The sequence below is a fragment of the Gossypium raimondii genome, chromosome 13 (genome assembly GCF_025698545.1).
Source record: "Gossypium raimondii isolate GPD5lz chromosome 13, ASM2569854v1, whole genome shotgun sequence".
Taxonomy (NCBI): Eukaryota; Viridiplantae; Streptophyta; class Magnoliopsida; order Malvales; family Malvaceae; genus Gossypium; species Gossypium raimondii.
The window spans coordinates 52,784,751-52,802,780 of record NC_068577.1 but is presented as its reverse complement, the minus strand read 5'-3'; the positions used below and the strand labels follow the sequence as shown (position 1 = coordinate 52,802,780).

The following is an 18,030-nucleotide window of genomic DNA, read 5'->3' as shown; positions in this document are numbered from 1 at the left end:
AAAAATTAAATTGAGAAGATTTTGCAAGATACTAATATCGCAAATGCGGACCACAGATGATATTTGGACAGTTTTATCCTCAAACACTATCCAAAATTAACTTATTTGCATTTCAACAGATACCTTGTCCACCCATCGCTACTCTTTCATGGCTTATCCTTTATTCAAATCACCATCATTTTATATATGCAAGAATTATTTTTTGTAAGAGTGGAAATTCTGTATTATCATGTGTGTTTTTAGGTGGAGAAAATTGGGTATTTATAAGATATGATTACTGTTCATTAAAGTGACATCCGAAGTAATCTCCATGCATGCCAACATGTATGTTGTTCTAGATTTAATGTGTTCATTGGTCTACTCGCTTGACTTCGTAACCTCTATTGTGAACACTTAGGGACTTGCAAGCTGGGCTCGCGAGCCCCTAGTGTAGGGCTCTCGAACTGGGCTTACGACCCCTCCTCTCGAGTCACGGGTCGATAGTTCAGATTTCGAATTATTGGAGGTTTATGTAAAAACATTTACGCTAAACAACCCTAAACAGAATTATTAATTTCTAAAAAATCCCTTTGCGGCTTTGAATTGGCCCCTCCGCCTTCTTTATATTAACCAATAAAAATATCTAAAATTAACACAGGTCAAATCGACGACTAATCTTCTTCCAATTAATCATGTCTCACTGAAAGCGGCCCCTCCACATCAATAAAAATATCTAAAATTAACGCCGGCCAAATCGACGACTTTTCTTCTTCCAATATTCATGTCTGGAGTATACATCACTGATTTTAATGTTACATATAAATAATACAACTAGCACAATCCATACCATGTCATTAACTAACCTGACTGATATATACATATTTATATATTTTATCAGCGATTCTATCTGTCGATGAGGAGTTGAGTTGTTTATTCCTTGTCTTTTGGATCTGAATTCCAATCAAAATGCTTAGTTTAGTCACCATTTTTGGGTTGCTAGGTAAATCCCAAAAACTCCATTTTCATCTTTTGCTGCATCAAAATCTCTTGCATGCACAGTATGAATGATTTCTTATTGCATGTTTTTCAGGGAACATAACAACAGGTCTGGTTTACCTTGCTCCAGTGTAAGCTGAGGATTCATTACACAACTTAAGGTCGGAACCATGTGTTTGTTTCATTGAATCATTTGATTTTGCTGTTGTTCAGGAAAACGTTTTGGCACATCGTACAACGTAGATCGACCGAAGAATTCGAGAGTCTTCCGTATGTGGTGAAGCTATTAAATGGTTACATGTGGGTTTATTATGGAGTTGTGAAGCCTAATAGTATTCTGGTAGCCACTGTTAATGGCTTTGGTGCTGTCCTTGAGCTTGTATATGTCATCATCTTCCTAATTTTTGCACCTCCCAGAGCGAGAGTAAGAGCCATTAATCCTTAGCTAGATAGATGATATTATTATTATTTAGTCAAATACATATTATATTTACTTAAATGAATGGAATCACTAATTAACAACTTTGTTATGAAAATTTCAGGCCATAACTGCCGTACTTTTTGGTGTTTTGGATGTGGTGTTGCCAATAGCAGCTGTTTTGATAACTCAGCTGTCCTGTAATAGAGAAATGCAGATAACTATTGCAGGCTTCTTGTCTCTGCTTTTCAGTGTACTTACCTATGGTTCACCTCTTTCTATCATGGTAACAATAATTTTCCACCAGTAATGCTTGTATTATATGGTTATTATGGTTTTCCTATAATCAATAACGCTTGTAGTTGTGAAGTGCAGAAAACAGTAGTGAGAACAAAGAGTGTGGACTACATGCCTTTCCTCCTATCTTTCATCCTTTTCATCAATGGACTAACTTGGACTGTCTATGCTGTGCTTACTAGAGACTGGTTTATTGGAGTGAGTTCCCATCCCTTCTTTAATAGTTAATGGATTTGAGATAAGTCTCTTTAATTTATATATATTTAGATACTAATAGGGGAGACTTAACGATTTCTGATTTTGGTTATAGATACCAAATGGGAGTGGATTTGTGCTTGGAACAGCTCAGTTGGTACTCTATGCAATGTACTGGAAACCTGAGAAATCAAAGAGAACTTCATCTGATGATGGATGCCAAACTGAGAACCTCATAGCCCATTCTGCTCCACTGTTAGACAAAAATGAGAGCAGAGCTGAGGCTTAATTTCATTTAGCTTCTTAACGAAAATAACAATCCCAAAATGCAGGGTTTTCCACTTAATCAAAATGCATTTTCCATTCCATTTTCAGTGTCATGTTTGTGTATTTTATCATTATTATAATTATTTTTGAGATATTTTATCTTTTATATATTTAATATTATTAGACATGACACTTTCGTCGGACAACGAGTACTTTGCCAACAAATTTCTCTCAGAGGCATTGTTTACTCAGATTATGGGGACATCGAGCTATCACTATTTATATTAATGGAACCCTTTTCCCCTATTGCCTGCATACCCTACAATGTCATATCATCCACTTATTTTGATCCTTTTAAGTGAAGCAACGAACCAATCAAAAATTACCATATGCATCTATAGACGTATTCCAATATAAATGGATCTCACCCCTACGAAGATAGGGGTAAGTAAACCATCCTTTCCAATCTCCCTCTTTATCCCTTTCACAACTAGTTCACCCAACACCCTAATCCACTGAATTCATCTCGCATCCATCACTGTCAGTTTTACCTCCAGACTTTTAAATAATTTTTTAAGGGTGTTCATATTTTCACAAATTCCAATTGAAAGCGTTTAATGCTATCTTACTTATGATCGATGCATCAAATGGTGCACCAGCGACGGAGAGTCGAGTTCACCAAAACAAAAATGGGTACTCCATGTCGGGGCTCTTAGCTAAAATTGACAATCTATATATATATTTATATTAAATTATTAATTCAATAACAATTAAATTTATTACTCAAGATATAAAAAATATTTATTCAACTAAGTAACCTAACTTAAAATATAAAATTTTATTAATAAAATAAAATATTTATTATATTTTTGTGTTTTTAATATAAATATTTTTTAATGTGTTAGAAAAATTTTATTTTAACTTTTTTAGAGCATTTAGTGTATTAATTTTTTTAAAATTAATTTTAAATAAAATTAATCTAAAAAAGTTGAATATGAGTAGACCAGGTTAGACCCACGCTTATTTTTGTAAAATTAAGTTGGATTTGACAAAAAAGTAAATCTACTTTTTGGACTGGATCTAAATTTAAAAAATTATCTAAATATCTTATATATACTCGATCCGAACCCAATCCAACCATCAGCACCAACAATTGAAATGCTACAAAAATTTAAAACCAAACTCAATACCCAGTATCCACTCAAATCTATATAGCCTTTACTAGATTACATTTTGCAGAATGTTGGTGTCATTTGTTGAAGGAAACAGTTGGACAGTTTCCCGCTTGTCTTGTCTTCTTTGTCTTTGTTCTAAAAGTCCACCGCTTAGATTGAAACATGGCTGTGCTGACGCAGAGAAAGCATGCGAATTTCGGATTAGAAAAGTTAAGTTGACAATATAAATAATCATGTATATTTAAGTTTATTTTTATTAGTTTTAGTTTTAAAATGGATAAATGATATTATTTCGTATTAAATTACTCCTATTGTAGTTAAAAACAAAGCGAACATGTTGAAGAAGAAAGGTGAAGAAAATGAGTAAAACTTGGTTTGTGCTAATATTTTATTTTCATTACATGATATTTTAATATTTATTTTACTATGAATAACCATATAAATTTTATTCTTATGATTTTTGAATGATATTTGAATGATTTAATTAGTGTTTAAAAGTTTAGGTTTTGAATTGAAAATTAAGATTTCAATGATAAAATTAGTAAATTCATGATTTCGAGTTGAATTTGAATATTAAGATTTCAAATGTTCACAAATGGTTGAACAAGCAAATGTATAGTAAGTTTGTATTGGAAGCTTAATTTTAAATTAGGCGATATATGATTTAAACATGAAATGAAATTGAAATGAGAATGTTATGAAAATAGAATTGAATTAAAACGGATCATGAAACTTGGTTTTTACCATGTTAGACTAAATCAAATATAATTGACATGTCATAGAGTCTTTATATCAGAGGATTTACATCTCCTCAATTCCCAGAGGGTCGAGGGAGAAAATGCCAAATTGGTCCGTTGTTATTATTGTTAGCCCCAATTCTCAGAGGATCGTGGACTACTCTAAAAGTCATCGTTGCCGAATAACTCGGGGTGGCGGATTCGTGTATCTAGTTATGAGTCTAAACTTTAGTACATGGTCCAAATTGAAAGAAAAGCAAAAATAAAATTTGAATTTATTTGAATTTCCATATTGTGCAAATTAAATTATTTACGCAATTTTAACTTTAATTAAAAAACCTATTTTCTTTATTCGGTTTGTTAATATCAAAATATTAAAGTTCATTAATATTATAATTTTATTTTATTGTAACGTTATTAATAATATTTATAATCATGTTTTAATTTATTTCTATCATTTAATTTATGTTCAATACTTATGTAATGATTTATATGATATTAGCACCACTGAGCATAAAAATTGCTCAGCATACTGTTTGTATATTTTTTCATGCGCAGGTAGTTAGATTCGATAGGTTGTTCTAACAGCATCTGAAGAACCGAAGATCAGCTCAAACAATGTTGGTGAAAAGTTTACTTTATAGTTGATATAAATGGCATGTACCTAGGTGTATATATATAATACTATGTCGTAAATTGAATTTAAATATTTTTCGTTATATTTTCTTTGCTAGTACTTTATAACTAATGTTTTGGATGAAATAGTAAATCATAAAAATCTAGTTTATTGGTATGTTTTCAGAAATCGAAGTGTGGGAAATTGATTTGGGAGATAACTTGAATGTGATTACATTGTGAAATCTAAATTTTTGCGGGAGATTTTAAGTAAAATAGGTAGAAATGCTACCACTATGTTTCCTTTAAAAAAAAAGATAAAATAGAACTTATACAAAGTGTAGCAAACCATGTTGGGACATTATAGTTATACCCTCTCTACATAAATGGTTTGCAGCTTTTCAACGCCGTCTGCACATTATATATAATAATATCCCATGATGATAGAAGTAGTTACATTGCCAAAACAAGTACACATACAGACATACATGCATGCAAAAAGACAAAGTGGGCAAACTCTAATTAACAACATTATAAAGTTCAGCTGTATAAACGTAGAAACTATGCAGATTAATATTGATTTGTCGGCGAATAGGGGGATCAGCAGAGAGGAGAGGAGAGGTTCACATCTCACACGTCGTAAGGAGGAGCAAGGCTGCTACCTCCACCCTCCTTCCCCTTCTCGTATGCATCTGACGTTGACCTTCTCCGAAACCGATACGACTCTCTGCTTCCTCCTATACCACATTAACCCCTCATAAGTAAAACTTTGTATGAAATATGCTGGAATAGTCGACGTGGGACAGATGCACTAAATTTAGGGCAAGTACATTGGGAACTTTAATAATCGTACAACGACGACATCCATCATAAAAAAAAAAAAACGATGCTCAACAGAAATCTGCTACATAAAATAAAAGCCTTGTTATATGTAGCTTTGATATTTGACATCAATAGATGTACTTTGTTGAGACATTATACCCCACAAAAATAAATAAATAAATTTATAGCATACTAAATGGACCAAACTAGGCAGATGTATTTCTCTCCAAGTTTATATCATATTCATGCATTATTGCACGTCAACGAGGACCTTTTTGTCATTTCCCAACACTCGGACAAAATACACGCTTGCCATCCACCTAATATTTCATTTATCTTTATCCATTTAAGAAACATACAAAGCTATCAAATGACATAATTACCCTCGTAAGTCCGCTAATCATATAGCACGAATTACATTGACTGATCTACCCTTCAAACCTTCAATAGTCCCACCTCTAGTTACCTTACACAACCCCACTCCAACCTTTCCGGGGAGGATAGTTTTGGGGTTCAAGAACTAAACCAGGGACAAATTCGACAATCAGTGAGGAAATTATTTGTGTATATATTACCAGAAAAAGGAGATACCGGAGGAGTCGATTCGGCCGGCGAAACCGGAGGCGATCCGCTCTGGTAACGCGGCGATTTTACGATCATAATCGTACGTGTCACTTTCGTTGTTTCCTCCGGCGTCTCATCATTGTACGATCTCACACTCCCGCCATCAGATTCTGATCATTGCATCGTCGAACCAGATTAGGGAAAAAAAGAAGAAGAGAAGTTAAACAATAAAACAGCAAACGTGTTGAGGAAGACAATAAAGTTCAATTCCATAACGCTTTCTTTTCTTTATTGGTAGCTGCTCGCCAGTTCAATTTACTTTTGGTGACAATTTTCGTTGTTTTTACTGAGATATTATCGGTTTCTTTATGCACGGATAAAGTAGTAAAGTGTGTCGCCGGAGAAGGAAGAGAAGTGGTCTAGCGTCGTACCCTTGGAGGAGTTAGAGCGGAAAGTGAAAGTGGAGTGCTTTCGGAGCTTGCCGAGACCATTATCGGGTCGAGGACCCGCAACGGTGTCGTCCCACAACTGGTCAAGTAGCCCCATAAATACGAGAAACTAACTCTAAGCAGGAGATCGGGGATCTTTGTTTAAAAAAGAACTCGGTAGCCGGGATTAAGCAGTGAGTGAAGGAGGATATTTAACGACGAAATGAAATGAAGGGGAGGAGTAAAGGTCGAACAAGTTAGGATAAATCAAGGCCGTTGATTTAGATCCGAGAAAAAGTAGTGACATGGCAAATGGAAGGAGGACACGTAGTTGAGGTTGGGGATAAGATCAGGTGGGACCAAAAGAAAAAAAAACCGTCGCTTTAAATGAACTGTTTTATTTAATTTATTTAAATTAATTCCTTTTTTCGACTATCAAAATATCTAATTTATTTAGAATAATATGCTTATTGTGTAATTAAACATATGTTTACGACAAAAATATCTAACCATCATGTTATTAGGCAAACATTCAAATTATTTTTTACATAAATAAAGTGGAACACGAAAATAGTGTTGTTATTTCATTATAATTGAATAATAATGATTTTTGGATTAAATTAAAATAATTAAATATAGATTTTCTTTTATAATCATGTAATTCAATTTGATAATCGAGTAGGGCATACCACTGTCACGTGACTAGCTAATCATTTAATTCAAGACAGAAAAATCGAAAATACCCTTACCTCTATCCATTCAGATTGGAGGAATTTACTCCAACATATTTTTGGTTAAAATATATTATACTTTTAGGAAATTTAGAATTTATTTAATATATTCGGTATTTCTTTATTAAGTCTTTTAGTGTAAAATTTTAAATTTAAAAAACACTTACTTAATAAATCATATAATTAAAAAATAACGTTACAATGACTTTAAATTTAATAATTTTAATAATTGGATCGAATTTTGAAACACGAAAAAATAAAAAATTAAATTCTAAATTTATATGGACATATTTTAATCTATATTTTGAAGTTGGATCCTTAGCTGCCCTGTAATGACTCTTGAAACAATGATTAAATTTGAATATTGTGGATAGAGAAAATAATAATAGTAAATTAGTTCATTAGATATTAGTATGATTATTAGATAAAATAAAATAAATAAATATCTACAACGTAAAATCACAATAATAGATTTTTGCTAATTGTTGTGACATGTGTTTTGATTAGGATTGATTATTTGGCATAAACTATGATCCTCAAGTGTAACTCGTAGCTAATAAGATTTTAGTTTAGTGATAAGGATAAGGTTTTGGTAATGATTTTTTTAATATATTTTAAAGTAAGTCTCATTATATTTCTAGCTAAATGCTAAATTTGGGATTAAATTTTTCAAGGCATTGAAATTTTTTTTAAGCAGTTTAAAAAATGTGTTATTGTTTTAAGGTGGATTTGGATGGGTGATACGTTTATTTATGATTAATGTAAAAACAGTGATAACAGTGAGATTAGATATATAACGATACTGTAGCGTAAAATAAAAAATAAGCTAAATGTACCCCACCTAACTGCTCATCCAAACCCACTCTTACCCTCTTAAAATGTTCAACTCTTTATTTAAGCACATTAAAAGTTGTATAATTACGTCTTAATTTATTTGAAACGATAGTTAAAATTTTCATCAGACATCCGTTCAACACAGATTCAATTATTACTCTTATCCCCACCCTTAATATTATAATCGTATTTAACCATTTTGAAAAGTTTGGCTTAAGTAGTTTATAAAAAAATTAGTTCACATTTAGGTATTTAACCTTATTCGGAAGTCCGTTTAAATGTATTTAAGGTTGCAGTCCGATTGTACCTTGTACTAAATTGGTTTTAATTATAATGTATTAAACCCTCAAAAGGGGTACAAGATTCAAGTTTTCAGCTAAGCAAAAAGTACGGTATTTTTAAATTTTGTTTATGGGGTTTCGTCCTCGACTTGGTTCAACATATTTAGAACTCATCTTATATCTCATGAGATATAATCTTAGTTTCAACACTTCATATCATGACTCCTTTATAACATTACAATAAAAAAATGTAATTAACACCTAGAAGCATCTACATTTAAGATTTTATCAGTCATGTTGACTTAAAATAGTTATTACTTCATTGATCAAGGAAGTTTGATGGACAAAATTAGGGTGATTAGGAAATTAGGTGGCCTAGTCGATTTCTTTTAGTTTCTTCCTCCTCACTCTGTAGGAAAGATATGAAGTCAAATTCTTTCCCTAACCACAAACACCCCATAGCTTTACCCAAAAACATTTATCTTCCTTTAAATTTAATTCAAGTGGTTTTCATTAGAACCACAACAATTTTCATTTATATATATATATATATAAACTATATACTTGATAAAACGATTAAAATGGATATTATCTATAAGCGTAATTTCATGTAAATTTGTGTCGGAACATGTTTTCTTTTGTTTTGTACCATGTTTAATTACTCTTTTGTATATTCCATGTAACAACTTAACTATCAACATAAAATCCAAATATTGTGTGTGTGATTATTTGATACTTTAATAAAGTTTTTTTTCGACTCCTCAAGCCACGTGTCCTGATTTGATATTGAAAAAATAAAAATAAAAATACATTTCAGAAGGTAAAAACTCCACCATGAGTATGCTAATAATCCATGTTACGTCCCTTGAATATCTTTTCTAGTTTAAAAACTTGTTTCCACTTTGGCTGCCATAATTGTGGCAATGAAAGAAGAAGTCAAGGTAGGTTGGCCAAAAGGATAATAACAAAAGGGTCAAGACTTGACCAAGTCTTGGCCTGTTGTGCATCAACCTTTGCCTTTTGTTTAGACTTTAGACCCACGTAAGTGTTTGACTCAAAATTTTATACTTCACTCCATCCAACATAAATATCAATAATTGCAAGACAAGAACATAAGCATTACAAAATGTATAAATTAACAGCATTTTACCTAAGTTGGTAATGAAACAAAATAAAGTTTTATCCTATAAATTAGATGGTGAAACTGAACTTTCATTTGCCAATTGGCTAAAAATTCAATCAATCAATTTCCATAATCAATGTTTAATACAAATAGGAATTAGCCATCCATCAATGGATGATGAAAACAACACGTGTTTTGTGTAAATTCGGAGATAAAAACTTAATATCAACCCACTTGCAAGCCCCACATTTATGTTTATGTAAATAAGGTAAACAGGTGAAAAGAATGTGATGCGAATGGGGCTTAATTAATCAAGACAAACCTACTCTTTGTGTGAGTGTGGAAGGTACTTTGCATAAGGATCGGCTTTCGGCTTGTTCCTGTGATCATAGTATTCGACTACTGCAGCACCAGCTAATGCAGCCAATGTAAGGGCTTGTGCATGCAACCTGAATGAAGGCAAATGACAATGAGTTACCAGTGAGGGACAGTAAGTAAATAAAGGTGTAGAAATCAAAAGCTCGGGTAGACACAATGAAAGTCCAGCTCGAACAAGAAGGATTAAGCGAACATTAAGGTTTGTGTCTAAGCAACATGAAGATGCCATCTTGCACATGTAAGACACAGAATTCATAACACCTTCAAACCCTCCCCCCAAAAAAACCATTTTTTAGCTAAGGGTGTGCTTTTCAAAAGTTAAAAGAAGAGTAAACCAGCTTTTCAATCTTGTAAATGTAAAAAGACAGAACTACTATGCTCGTAAACCCTTGAACCCCCGCCAAAATAAAAACTTAACCATTCTTGTCATCTTTTAAGCATAAAAGACTAAGAGGTAAGCATTCAATCAAACTTGCGAAATGAAACAAACAGTATCACATAAAGCTAAAGCAAAATAACGTATCGTAGTATATTCAAAATAACTTATAAGAATCTCCTCACAATAAACTAACGAAAATCACTCCAACAGTTCAAATTCTTTCATGATTTACAAAAAATAGTTTTCTAGTAGTCTTTGAAGTTCATTTAATCAAATATCATAAATTTCTACAAAAAGGTCCTAACATAACAAATTACCATAGCGCTAATAAAAATGTTGAAAGAGAGACCCTAAAATGTTCTCAAAACTTCTTTTTTGGTATACAGGAGGCCAAGACCTAGGAAGATATTGGGGAGGGGGGACTGGGGGGTTGAACCCAGCTCTTCAAGGAGGTGTATGAACCATTCTGCGATACAACCTTCCTAATACCAAATTCATATCATGCAAGCAGTAACAATCAAAATAAGGCACCAAACATGGCATTATCTCATTACCTAGCAGAGATGGTTGATATATTTGCTTTGTCTAATTGAAAACAACATCTAGAAACACTAAAATACAAACCATTAATGACCCAAGAGGAATAGAGGATGCTTAGGTTAGGAGCTCTATGTTCGCATACGAATTCCCTGGCAATGACATCCCTTCCCACAATTTGTAATATACCCAAAAAGAAAAAGCATTATAAAATTTTCAAACACACAAGACAAAAGGCAATAATTTTTATAACACTATCCCTCTAATACTATTTTGCATGAATACAAATAAAGACATATAAATCCCAATAACCAAACAAAATTAAATTAAAAAGGATAAAAAAATAACAGATTTACCTAGCGTGAATGATCTTAACGCTGGGTTTCATGTTAGGTTGAGACCAATTGTAAGCAATGGAACCCCCAATCCCGCTAAGCCACAAACAACCTTTTGTTTGAAAACAAACCCCCAAAAATTAAGATCCTAACAAAAGAAACTCATAATATATATTTTTCCAATAAAAATGTGAAATTGAAAACATAAAAAATTACCAACAGTTCTAAGCTTGTGATCAACAACCCATTCCCTTATGGATTCAAACTTGCTCTTGGATTCCGCCATTATTGTGGAGAGAAAATAAGCCTTCCCGAGAGAAACGGATACAAACAAAAAGAGGGAAACAATTGGAAGTATTTTCCTTTTATTACAGCTTATATAGAAAGAGAGAAGGGAAAGCGAAATTGTCGACGAAAGAAAATAAAGATGTGGGCGGTCGAAAATCTTGCGTGTTTCCAAATGTTGACTAATTTTCCTACGAGGTTGACTGTGCCACGTGGGAATTTTTTATTGTAAAAAATTAATATTATTATGTTTAAAAATTTCATGATTTTATTAATTTATTTAATTTTATGTTTAATTTATTAAATATATTTTGATAATTTAATTTGATTTTAAGTTGATTTGATGGAAACCTAAATTAGATATTAAAATTAATATAGTATTAAAATTTATATTTTTGTTAAATACGGTTATCACATTAAAAAAATGTCAAACTCAAGTGCAAGTACTAAATTATGTATCAAGTTAACTCAATTTCTAATTTTAAATGAATTGATTATGGTTCAAAACATATATATACTTTTTCAAATATTAAATTTAATATCCTAATTTGGATCGATATAAATGTAAAAATCTATTTTATTCCTCGTATTTCTATTATATAAAAATATGAAATAAACATGTTTTTTATATTTTTTAATTAAAAATAAAAAATAGGGTAAGCTATAAAAATAGTCATTTTTGTTTGCCTCATATTACATTTTAGTCACTTATGTTTGAGATGTTACGTTTTAGTCATTTACGTTATCGTTTTATTACGAAATGGTCACTCTACCATTAAACTCCGTTACCTCTCTAACGACAGTCCTACGTGACAGTCCAAATGAGTTTTAAATGCTAACTTGGATGTCCAGTTGGGATGAAAATAAGTTTTTAATTAAATAAATTTAATTTGAACTGTCATGTAGGATATCCAAGTTGGCATTTAAAACCCATTTGGACTGCGATGTAGGACCATTGTTAGGGAGGTAACGATAGAGCGACCACTTCGTAACAAAACGATAACATAAGTTAATAAAATGTAACATTTCAAATATAAATGACTAAAATGTAATCTAAAGCAAACAAACGTGACTATTTTTATATTTTACCCTGAAAAATATAGAAACAAATTCAGCACAGAATTTTAGATTTGAAATCTCATTTATCATTACCAAAAATGTTGTTTGCATTAATATTTCCAAAATAAAAATTATTTAAAATGTTTAGCATTATATATTTTAACTAGTGATGAAAAATCAAATAAAAAGGTGAAGGATATTATGTATGGATGGATTTTGAATTGATTCGTTTTGAATGGAATGAATTTTCTTGTCTGAAAGTGGATATACGGCAAGGGGGAGTGGATTTTTTTTTTTATAGTATAGAGCGATTACGATAATTGCTTATCTCACCCCGACCCACTCCGCTATATAAAATTATCATTGTACTATTGTATATATAAACTATTAAAATGGTAAAAGTGTAATAACATAATATAAAAATAAATCATATATTTTATGTTAAAATATTTTTTAAGCATTATGTACAAGATTTTATCTAACTTAAAAAAAATTAAAATATTAAAGATAAGTAGCAAAAATTAGATTAAAACGGAACAAGGATGGATTCAAAGGCATAGCTAGGGGAGTTGGCAAGATCCCTGGTCCCCCTTAAAATGGAAAATTTTCTATTTAAGTTTTTTAAAATTTTTAAAATTTTAGATTAGCAAAGATAAAATTGCACGTTGTCTTCTCTAAAAATGATAAAAATTTGATTTAATCCTTTAAAAATTATAAAGATACAATCTATTCAAATGATGAAATTACAATTTTACTATCGTAAAAATTATAATCTAATTTTGGCCCCCTAAAATTTTTTTTATCTATCATCTATCCAACATCTATAGAACAGCAGCACAGTGCGATAAATGTGGATAATATCTAAATTTACTCTTATTATATTGAATAAGATAATTTAATCTGATTTCAACAACATTGTTAGGACTTCAATGGGCCAACATGAACTGGGCCAGGAGCAAGGCAATAGGTAATTTTCATAAAAAGTGGAGAGTAAAACCGTAATTTAGCTATATCTGGAAATCCAACGGTTGCGAATCTGAAAGTGTAAGACAACAGAATAAAAAAACAGGAACACGTGACAACAACGTAAGAAGAAACCAGAATCCCGTCTCTCTTCCTTCTTTAGTAGCGCTTTTAATATCAACTCCTCCAAAGCCACGAAAGCCTTCCAGAATAATCTAATCACCTTTGAAACCAAACTTCCCTTAATCTTACACCATTCTCGCTCAACTCTCTCTTCCAAGGTAACTCTTTTTTCTCTTACTATATTTATTTTCTGTGTGTATTTAGCTTTCTTTAGTATTTGTTTAATGGTGATTGAAAAGCTCTTCATATAACTTTTTTGCAATTAAAATTAGCTGAGAATAAAATTTAATTTTATATTATAATAAATTGTTTTGTTGCAGGGAAAATGGGCCGCTCAAGCCGTACGCTCTATGTGGGCAATCTGCCTGGTGACACACGTTTGAGAGAAGTCGAAGATTTATTTTACAAGGTTTTAATTTCTTTTCTTGTTTCCGTTTTCTTAATTTAAGCTATATTTTTAATTCTTCACTGCTTACTGGAAATATGCAAACAGTACTGTACTGTAAAAATTGTCTTGAATTGTTTTTATAGGTTTATTTGTGGGTAGTGAGGGTGAAGAAAATTATGGAAGGTTTCTTTATATTCGACAATTTTAGCTTAAAGCTACAATAATGGGTTTCCATAACTGTTCAATGCATTTTCTTTTCTCTTGTTTGTTTAATTTGTTTTTGTTGCTTCTTTTGTGTTTTCTATATTGCAGTATGGGCCCATTGTTGATATTGACTTGAAGATCCCACCAAGGCCACCTGGTTATGCTTTTGTTGAGGTGAGTTTTTATATTTTATTATTGCGAGGCAAAGGAAAGAAGAAATCAATTTTTGGGTTTTAGTATTCTTAATGGATAATTGCAGTTTGAGGATCCTCGTGATGCCGAAGATGCAATCCGTGGTCGAGATGGCTATGACTTTGATGGGTATTATTTACGGGTTAGTAGTTAAAATCTTTCCTTGTTTATTTTTTCCAGGTTATAGTCTCTTTTTAGTTTAAAAACTTTTGCCTATCTAACCATGTGTATTCTGTTTTTAGGTTGAACTTGCTCATGGTGGTCGAAGGCCGTCATCATCTGTGGATCGTCATAGCAGTTACAGTGGTAGCAGTAGCCGCGGACCTTCCAGACGCACTGACTATCGTGGTATGTTATAGCCTTCAACACTGTCTTCGTAGTTTGCAAAATTGCTTGCTGTTCAAGTTAATCTTATTATCCCTTTATCTGCAGTTCTGGTGACTGGTTTGCCTTCTTCTGCCTCATGGCAAGACCTAAAGGTGAGTTGTTTAACTAATGTTTCTTCTTCAGTTGTTTTGATTACAAGTGCATAAATAATAATATGGCGAATGATAATAAAATTTTGGTAGAATTCTTTAATTATACTCCATCTGGAGGAGTAAAGGAACTTTGCTTAAAGGTATTTTAAATGCATAGAAGTAGGTCGTTTGATCTGGTTTGTACTTGTTATATGGTTTTTGCCCTATGATCAGGATCACATGCGCAAAGCGGGGGATGTTTGTTTCTCTCAAGTGTTTCGTGATCGTGGAGGTAAGAAGAATAATTCTTATCATGCTATTTATTGCATCAACACCTCATTCCATTACTATTAGTTGAAAAAGCTCAGATTTCTGTAGCATCACACTGAATTGGTTTTGTGAGAATCATAGGGCTATACAAATTAGATTCTTTGTATTTATATCAACATGATACATTGCAAGTTGAACCTGCATGTTTATCTTGAAAGTTATGTGGCTGTTTTCTAAATATTATAGCAATTTCTTTGCAGGCATGACAGGGATTGTAGATTACACAAATTATGATGACATGAAATATGCTGTAAGCTGCTGTGCTTTAACCTTGTCACTTTTAAGTTTTAACTTCTTTTATCCGGAATTGGGGTTTGAGTAGTGTTTTAACCTCCTTAACAATGAATGGGGATACTTTTTTAAATGATTTCTATTGGGCTGCAGATAAGGAAGCTTGATGACTCTGAGTTTCGGAATGCTTTTAGCCGGGCTTACATACGGGTATGCTATGTTGCATATTTAATTCTTGGTTGATGCTTGTGCTACACTGCTTGATCATATATCTAATTGTTTTATTTAGGTGAAGAAATATGATTCAAGATATGATTCTAGGCGCAGCTACTCTAGAAGTCGTAGCCCATATAGTCGAAGCCCCAGTCGTAGCCGCAGTTATAGTAGTAGGAGCAGGAGCAGGAGGTTAGTCTTTTATCATTTGGTGAAAATAAATGTTTGGTTATGTTTCTCACCATATTCGTGTTACTTTATGTGACCTATCCTACAGCAAGTCTCCTCGGGCCCGATACACCAGTCAGTCTCCATCTGTATCTAGATCGGTTTCACCATGTTCCCATTCAGTGTCACCAGCCCGCTCCTATTCAAGGTATTGCGTAAGTTTATTATTTCATTGTGGTGTTGATGCTTTTATTCTCAACTGGTTTTTATTGGCATTTTCTCTACTGCTAAAAGCAAAAATTTCTTTTGTACCGAAGAAATTGGACTCTATTTGCCATTCAGTTCTTTTTCTTTTGGCCCTTTTATATAATTGGAGTACTTCATTGATACTGAACCTTTCCTTAAAAGAATTTTGAGGTGCATTTTTCATGCTCTTTGTGCATGGTGTCAACTTTTTATAATTTTTTTGGTGTTTGACTGGATGCTAGCTTTTGGCTTTGAGAAAGAAAGGATTAGGAACCTTAGATATTGTGTAGACATTGAATTGCTTATACCACTACATGAATCTAAGCTTCCTTAAAAGTAGCCAAGTCTTTATAAGATTTCATGCTACTGCTTATAGAAGTCCTAGAGCATGTCCTATAGGGATGCTTCAGCTACCTATTGTCACATTGAATGGGAGATAAAAGCATCTTTTATCAGATTAAAATTAAAAAAAGAAAAAGAATCCAAACTTGGGGGGGGGGGTAATTGAGAAAAAGGATTACTTGGTTCGCCAGCTTTCATTCCTTTTTCATAAGGGCTGCCTTGTTTCCTTGCTAGATCTGGCAATTTGCGGCAATCTGGGGATTGGATGTTAGGAACTTGATGGGATGTGGTGCTTGAATGCCTGCAATTCTTTTCTTGTTGAGGTAATTCTATTGTTGTTGTCGAGCACCTATGGAAACCGTTAAAATTCTAATATGTTCTGATGTATAGAACACAAAGAGAGCTTGACTGGAACAGCATATAATGCATGGGGTTAGGTGGACCATCTTGAATTAAGTTCTTTTAGTTTTGCTACTCTGTTGTCCTCAATCGGGGAATATGACAGAAACTTGGGACTCCAACATTTGTCTAATTTGTGCTCAGGAATGTCTTTTGTGTTTGACGATAGAAAATTGGATGATGTTCTCCATTGCTTTTAGTATTTCTGTCTTTCATTGTTCTACTGGTTTTCTCTCTTGTTTTAAGTTGTCATGACCTCCTGTAAAGATGTAGTGGATTAATTTCTTCTGCTGGTTGCTGCTTAATATCAATGGTATATATTCCATTTTTACAATTATATCCCACTCCGAGGTGGAGGTGGCATTGAAAGTAGAGATTGTTTTGGGTGTTTACTTAATTGTTTGTGGAAATTTTTGCAGATCTCGCTCCATATCCAGATCACCAACTCCATCTGTAAGTTGAATCTAATTCAGTTGTAGTTATTTCAATTTGTTAGGGAGATATTATCGATTGTTCTGAAAGCTTGGTTTTTTGCAATTACTTAACATGCAGCCTCGCAGTAAACATGTAAGCAGAACTCCACCAAACCGCAGCCCTAGCTGGAGCCGGAGTCGCAGTTTATCTCGTTCTCGTTCGCCATCGGTAGGTTACTTTAAATCTTAATTTCAATTTCCTATAGATTTCCCATCACTGATTTATCCCTGCTTGATTCTGATAAATGCGGTGTGGTTGACAGGTGAAATCTGATTGAAATTGGATTGAGCTGCGAGGATCACAAGATTATCTCTTTTAGCTGATTGTAATATTTTCTTAGCATGAACTAGAGTTTATATTCACATTTTGACCAATCATGCATGGTAGTTTTGAACTTTAGCTGGATTATAACATCAACTGCTGCATCATGATTCATCATTATGGCTTGTACTTCATAATTGAATCCTTGAATTTATACCCACTTGTATGGATCTTCTTTCTTAAACCCTCCATATCCACCCGGTTTTTACTGCATATTTTCAGGAGATATCGTTTGATGCAAGGAATGACTTGAATGGTCATTCTTTTTTTAGGAAATAAGAGTGTATGTTCCAGTGTGATTGTAAAGTTGAATCATCCTTTAGCTGTGCCTGTAAGAGGAGTTTCTTTATGAATCAACAAGGTCACGGCTTTGGCAATGTGGGTTCATTATTCTTTTCAAATTTCAGTCCGAATTGATGCTTTTTAATATTAATCAATTTTTTTTAAAAAAAATAGCTCTCGACTTATGAATTATGATTCTAATTGGATTAGTAGTGGCTTGGATACTTTTGAGTGCAACTGGTTCCAGTGAACTAAACCCAA

General features: G+C 32.7%; 4 protein-coding genes across 7 annotated transcripts; 2 read left to right on the top strand and 2 right to left on the bottom strand.

The window, feature by feature from the left end:
* Positions 1–815: 815 nt before the first annotated feature.
* On the top strand, positions 816–2,306 carry LOC105781114 (bidirectional sugar transporter SWEET17). The gene is made up of 6 exons (XM_012605690.2): positions 816–979; positions 1,070–1,106; positions 1,189–1,399; positions 1,518–1,679; positions 1,769–1,888; positions 2,001–2,306. Exons 1-6 carry the CDS (start codon positions 946–948, stop codon positions 2,172–2,174), a joined length of 738 nt encoding a protein of 245 aa, XP_012461144.1. The 5' UTR covers positions 816–945; the 3' UTR covers positions 2,175–2,306.
* A 2,637-nt stretch (positions 2,307–4,943) lies between these two features.
* Positions 4,944–6,695, bottom strand: LOC105783681 (dormancy-associated protein homolog 3). 2 transcript variants are annotated; one of them, XM_012609271.2, is made up of 3 exons: positions 6,497–6,695; positions 6,093–6,235; positions 4,944–5,416 (listed from the first exon to the last, which is right to left on the bottom strand). In XM_012609271.2, the coding sequence occupies exons 1-3, from the start codon at positions 6,609–6,611 to the stop codon at positions 5,303–5,305; spliced, it is 372 nt and encodes a 123-aa protein (XP_012464725.1). In that variant the 5' UTR covers positions 6,612–6,695; the 3' UTR covers positions 4,944–5,302. The 2 variants fall into 2 exon arrangements, with proteins under 2 accessions (XP_012464725.1, XP_012464724.1); XM_012609270.2 differs by having other exon boundaries at positions 6,077–6,235; positions 6,497–6,692.
* Positions 6,696–9,549: 2,854 nt separating this feature from the next.
* On the bottom strand, positions 9,550–11,473 carry LOC105784314 (uncharacterized). The gene is made up of 3 exons (XM_012610161.2): positions 11,308–11,473; positions 11,113–11,203; positions 9,550–9,911 (listed from the first exon to the last, which is right to left on the bottom strand). The coding sequence occupies exons 1-3, from the start codon at positions 11,375–11,377 to the stop codon at positions 9,785–9,787; spliced, it is 288 nt and encodes a 95-aa protein (XP_012465615.1). The 5' UTR covers positions 11,378–11,473; the 3' UTR covers positions 9,550–9,784.
* Positions 11,474–13,520: 2,047 nt separating this feature from the next.
* LOC105782441 (serine/arginine-rich splicing factor SR30) lies at positions 13,521–17,700 on the top strand. Of its 3 annotated transcripts, XR_001129815.2 has the most exons (15): positions 13,521–13,679; positions 13,842–13,930; positions 14,222–14,287; positions 14,373–14,447; positions 14,548–14,653; positions 14,738–14,784; positions 14,998–15,055; positions 15,294–15,343; positions 15,478–15,534; positions 15,614–15,729; positions 15,815–15,913; positions 16,528–16,616; positions 16,939–17,005; positions 17,112–17,145; positions 17,245–17,334. XR_001129815.2 is itself a non-coding variant. In XM_012607180.2 (14 exons), the coding sequence occupies exons 2-14, from the start codon at positions 13,847–13,849 to the stop codon at positions 17,441–17,443; spliced, it is 897 nt and encodes a 298-aa protein (XP_012462634.1). In that variant the 5' UTR covers positions 13,521–13,679; positions 13,842–13,846; the 3' UTR covers positions 17,444–17,700. The 3 variants fall into 3 exon arrangements, 1 of the variants encoding a protein (XP_012462634.1); XR_008192726.1 differs by lacking the exon at positions 16,939–17,005; XM_012607180.2 differs by lacking the exons at positions 16,528–16,616; positions 16,939–17,005 and adding an exon at positions 17,429–17,700.
* Positions 17,701–18,030: the final 330 nt, after the last annotated feature.

What these genes read in the sequence shown, in the direction of transcription:
- LOC105781114 (XM_012605690.2), top strand. Translation starts at nt 946, where the DNA reads ATGCTTAGTTTAGTCACCATTTTTGGGTTGCTAG. An exon ending in TTGCACCTCCCAGAGCGAGA is followed by an intron (nt 1,400 to 1,517) that starts GTAAGAGCCATT and finishes TGAAAATTTCAG; the next exon opens with GCCATAACTGCCGTACTTTT. An exon ending in CTAGAGACTGGTTTATTGGA is followed by an intron (nt 1,889 to 2,000) that starts GTGAGTTCCCAT and finishes TTTTGGTTATAG; the next exon opens with ATACCAAATGGGAGTGGATT.
- LOC105782441 (XM_012607180.2), top strand. Translation starts at nt 13,847, where the DNA reads ATGGGCCGCTCAAGCCGTACGCTCTATGTGGGCAATCTGCCTGGTGAC. An exon ending in AGTAGGAGCAGGAGCAGGAG is followed by an intron (nt 15,730 to 15,814) that starts GTTAGTCTTTTA and finishes CCTATCCTACAG; the next exon opens with CAAGTCTCCTCGGGCCCGAT. An exon ending in CCAGATCACCAACTCCATCT is followed by an intron (nt 17,146 to 17,244) that starts GTAAGTTGAATC and finishes CTTAACATGCAG; the next exon opens with CCTCGCAGTAAACATGTAAG.
- LOC105784314 (XM_012610161.2), bottom strand. Translation starts at nt 11,377, where the DNA reads ATGGCGGAATCCAAGAGCAAGTTTGAATCCATAAGGGAATGGGTTGTT. An exon ending in TCACAAGCTTAGAACTGTTG is followed by an intron (nt 11,204 to 11,307) that starts GTAATTTTTTAT and finishes TTCAAACAAAAG; the next exon opens with GTTGTTTGTGGCTTAGCGGG. An exon ending in GTTAAGATCATTCACGCTAG is followed by an intron (nt 9,912 to 11,112) that starts GTAAATCTGTTA and finishes GCCTTCATTCAG; the next exon opens with GTTGCATGCACAAGCCCTTA.
- LOC105783681 (XM_012609270.2), bottom strand. Translation starts at nt 6,611, where the DNA reads ATGGGGCTACTTGACCAGTTGTGGGACGACACCGTTGCGGGTCCTCGA. An exon ending in CCGCTCTAACTCCTCCAAGG is followed by an intron (nt 6,236 to 6,496) that starts GTACGACGCTAG and finishes TGCAATGATCAG; the next exon opens with AATCTGATGGCGGGAGTGTG. An exon ending in TCCGGTATCTCCTTTTTCTG is followed by an intron (nt 5,417 to 6,076) that starts GTAATATATACA and finishes AATGTGGTATAG; the next exon opens with GAGGAAGCAGAGAGTCGTAT.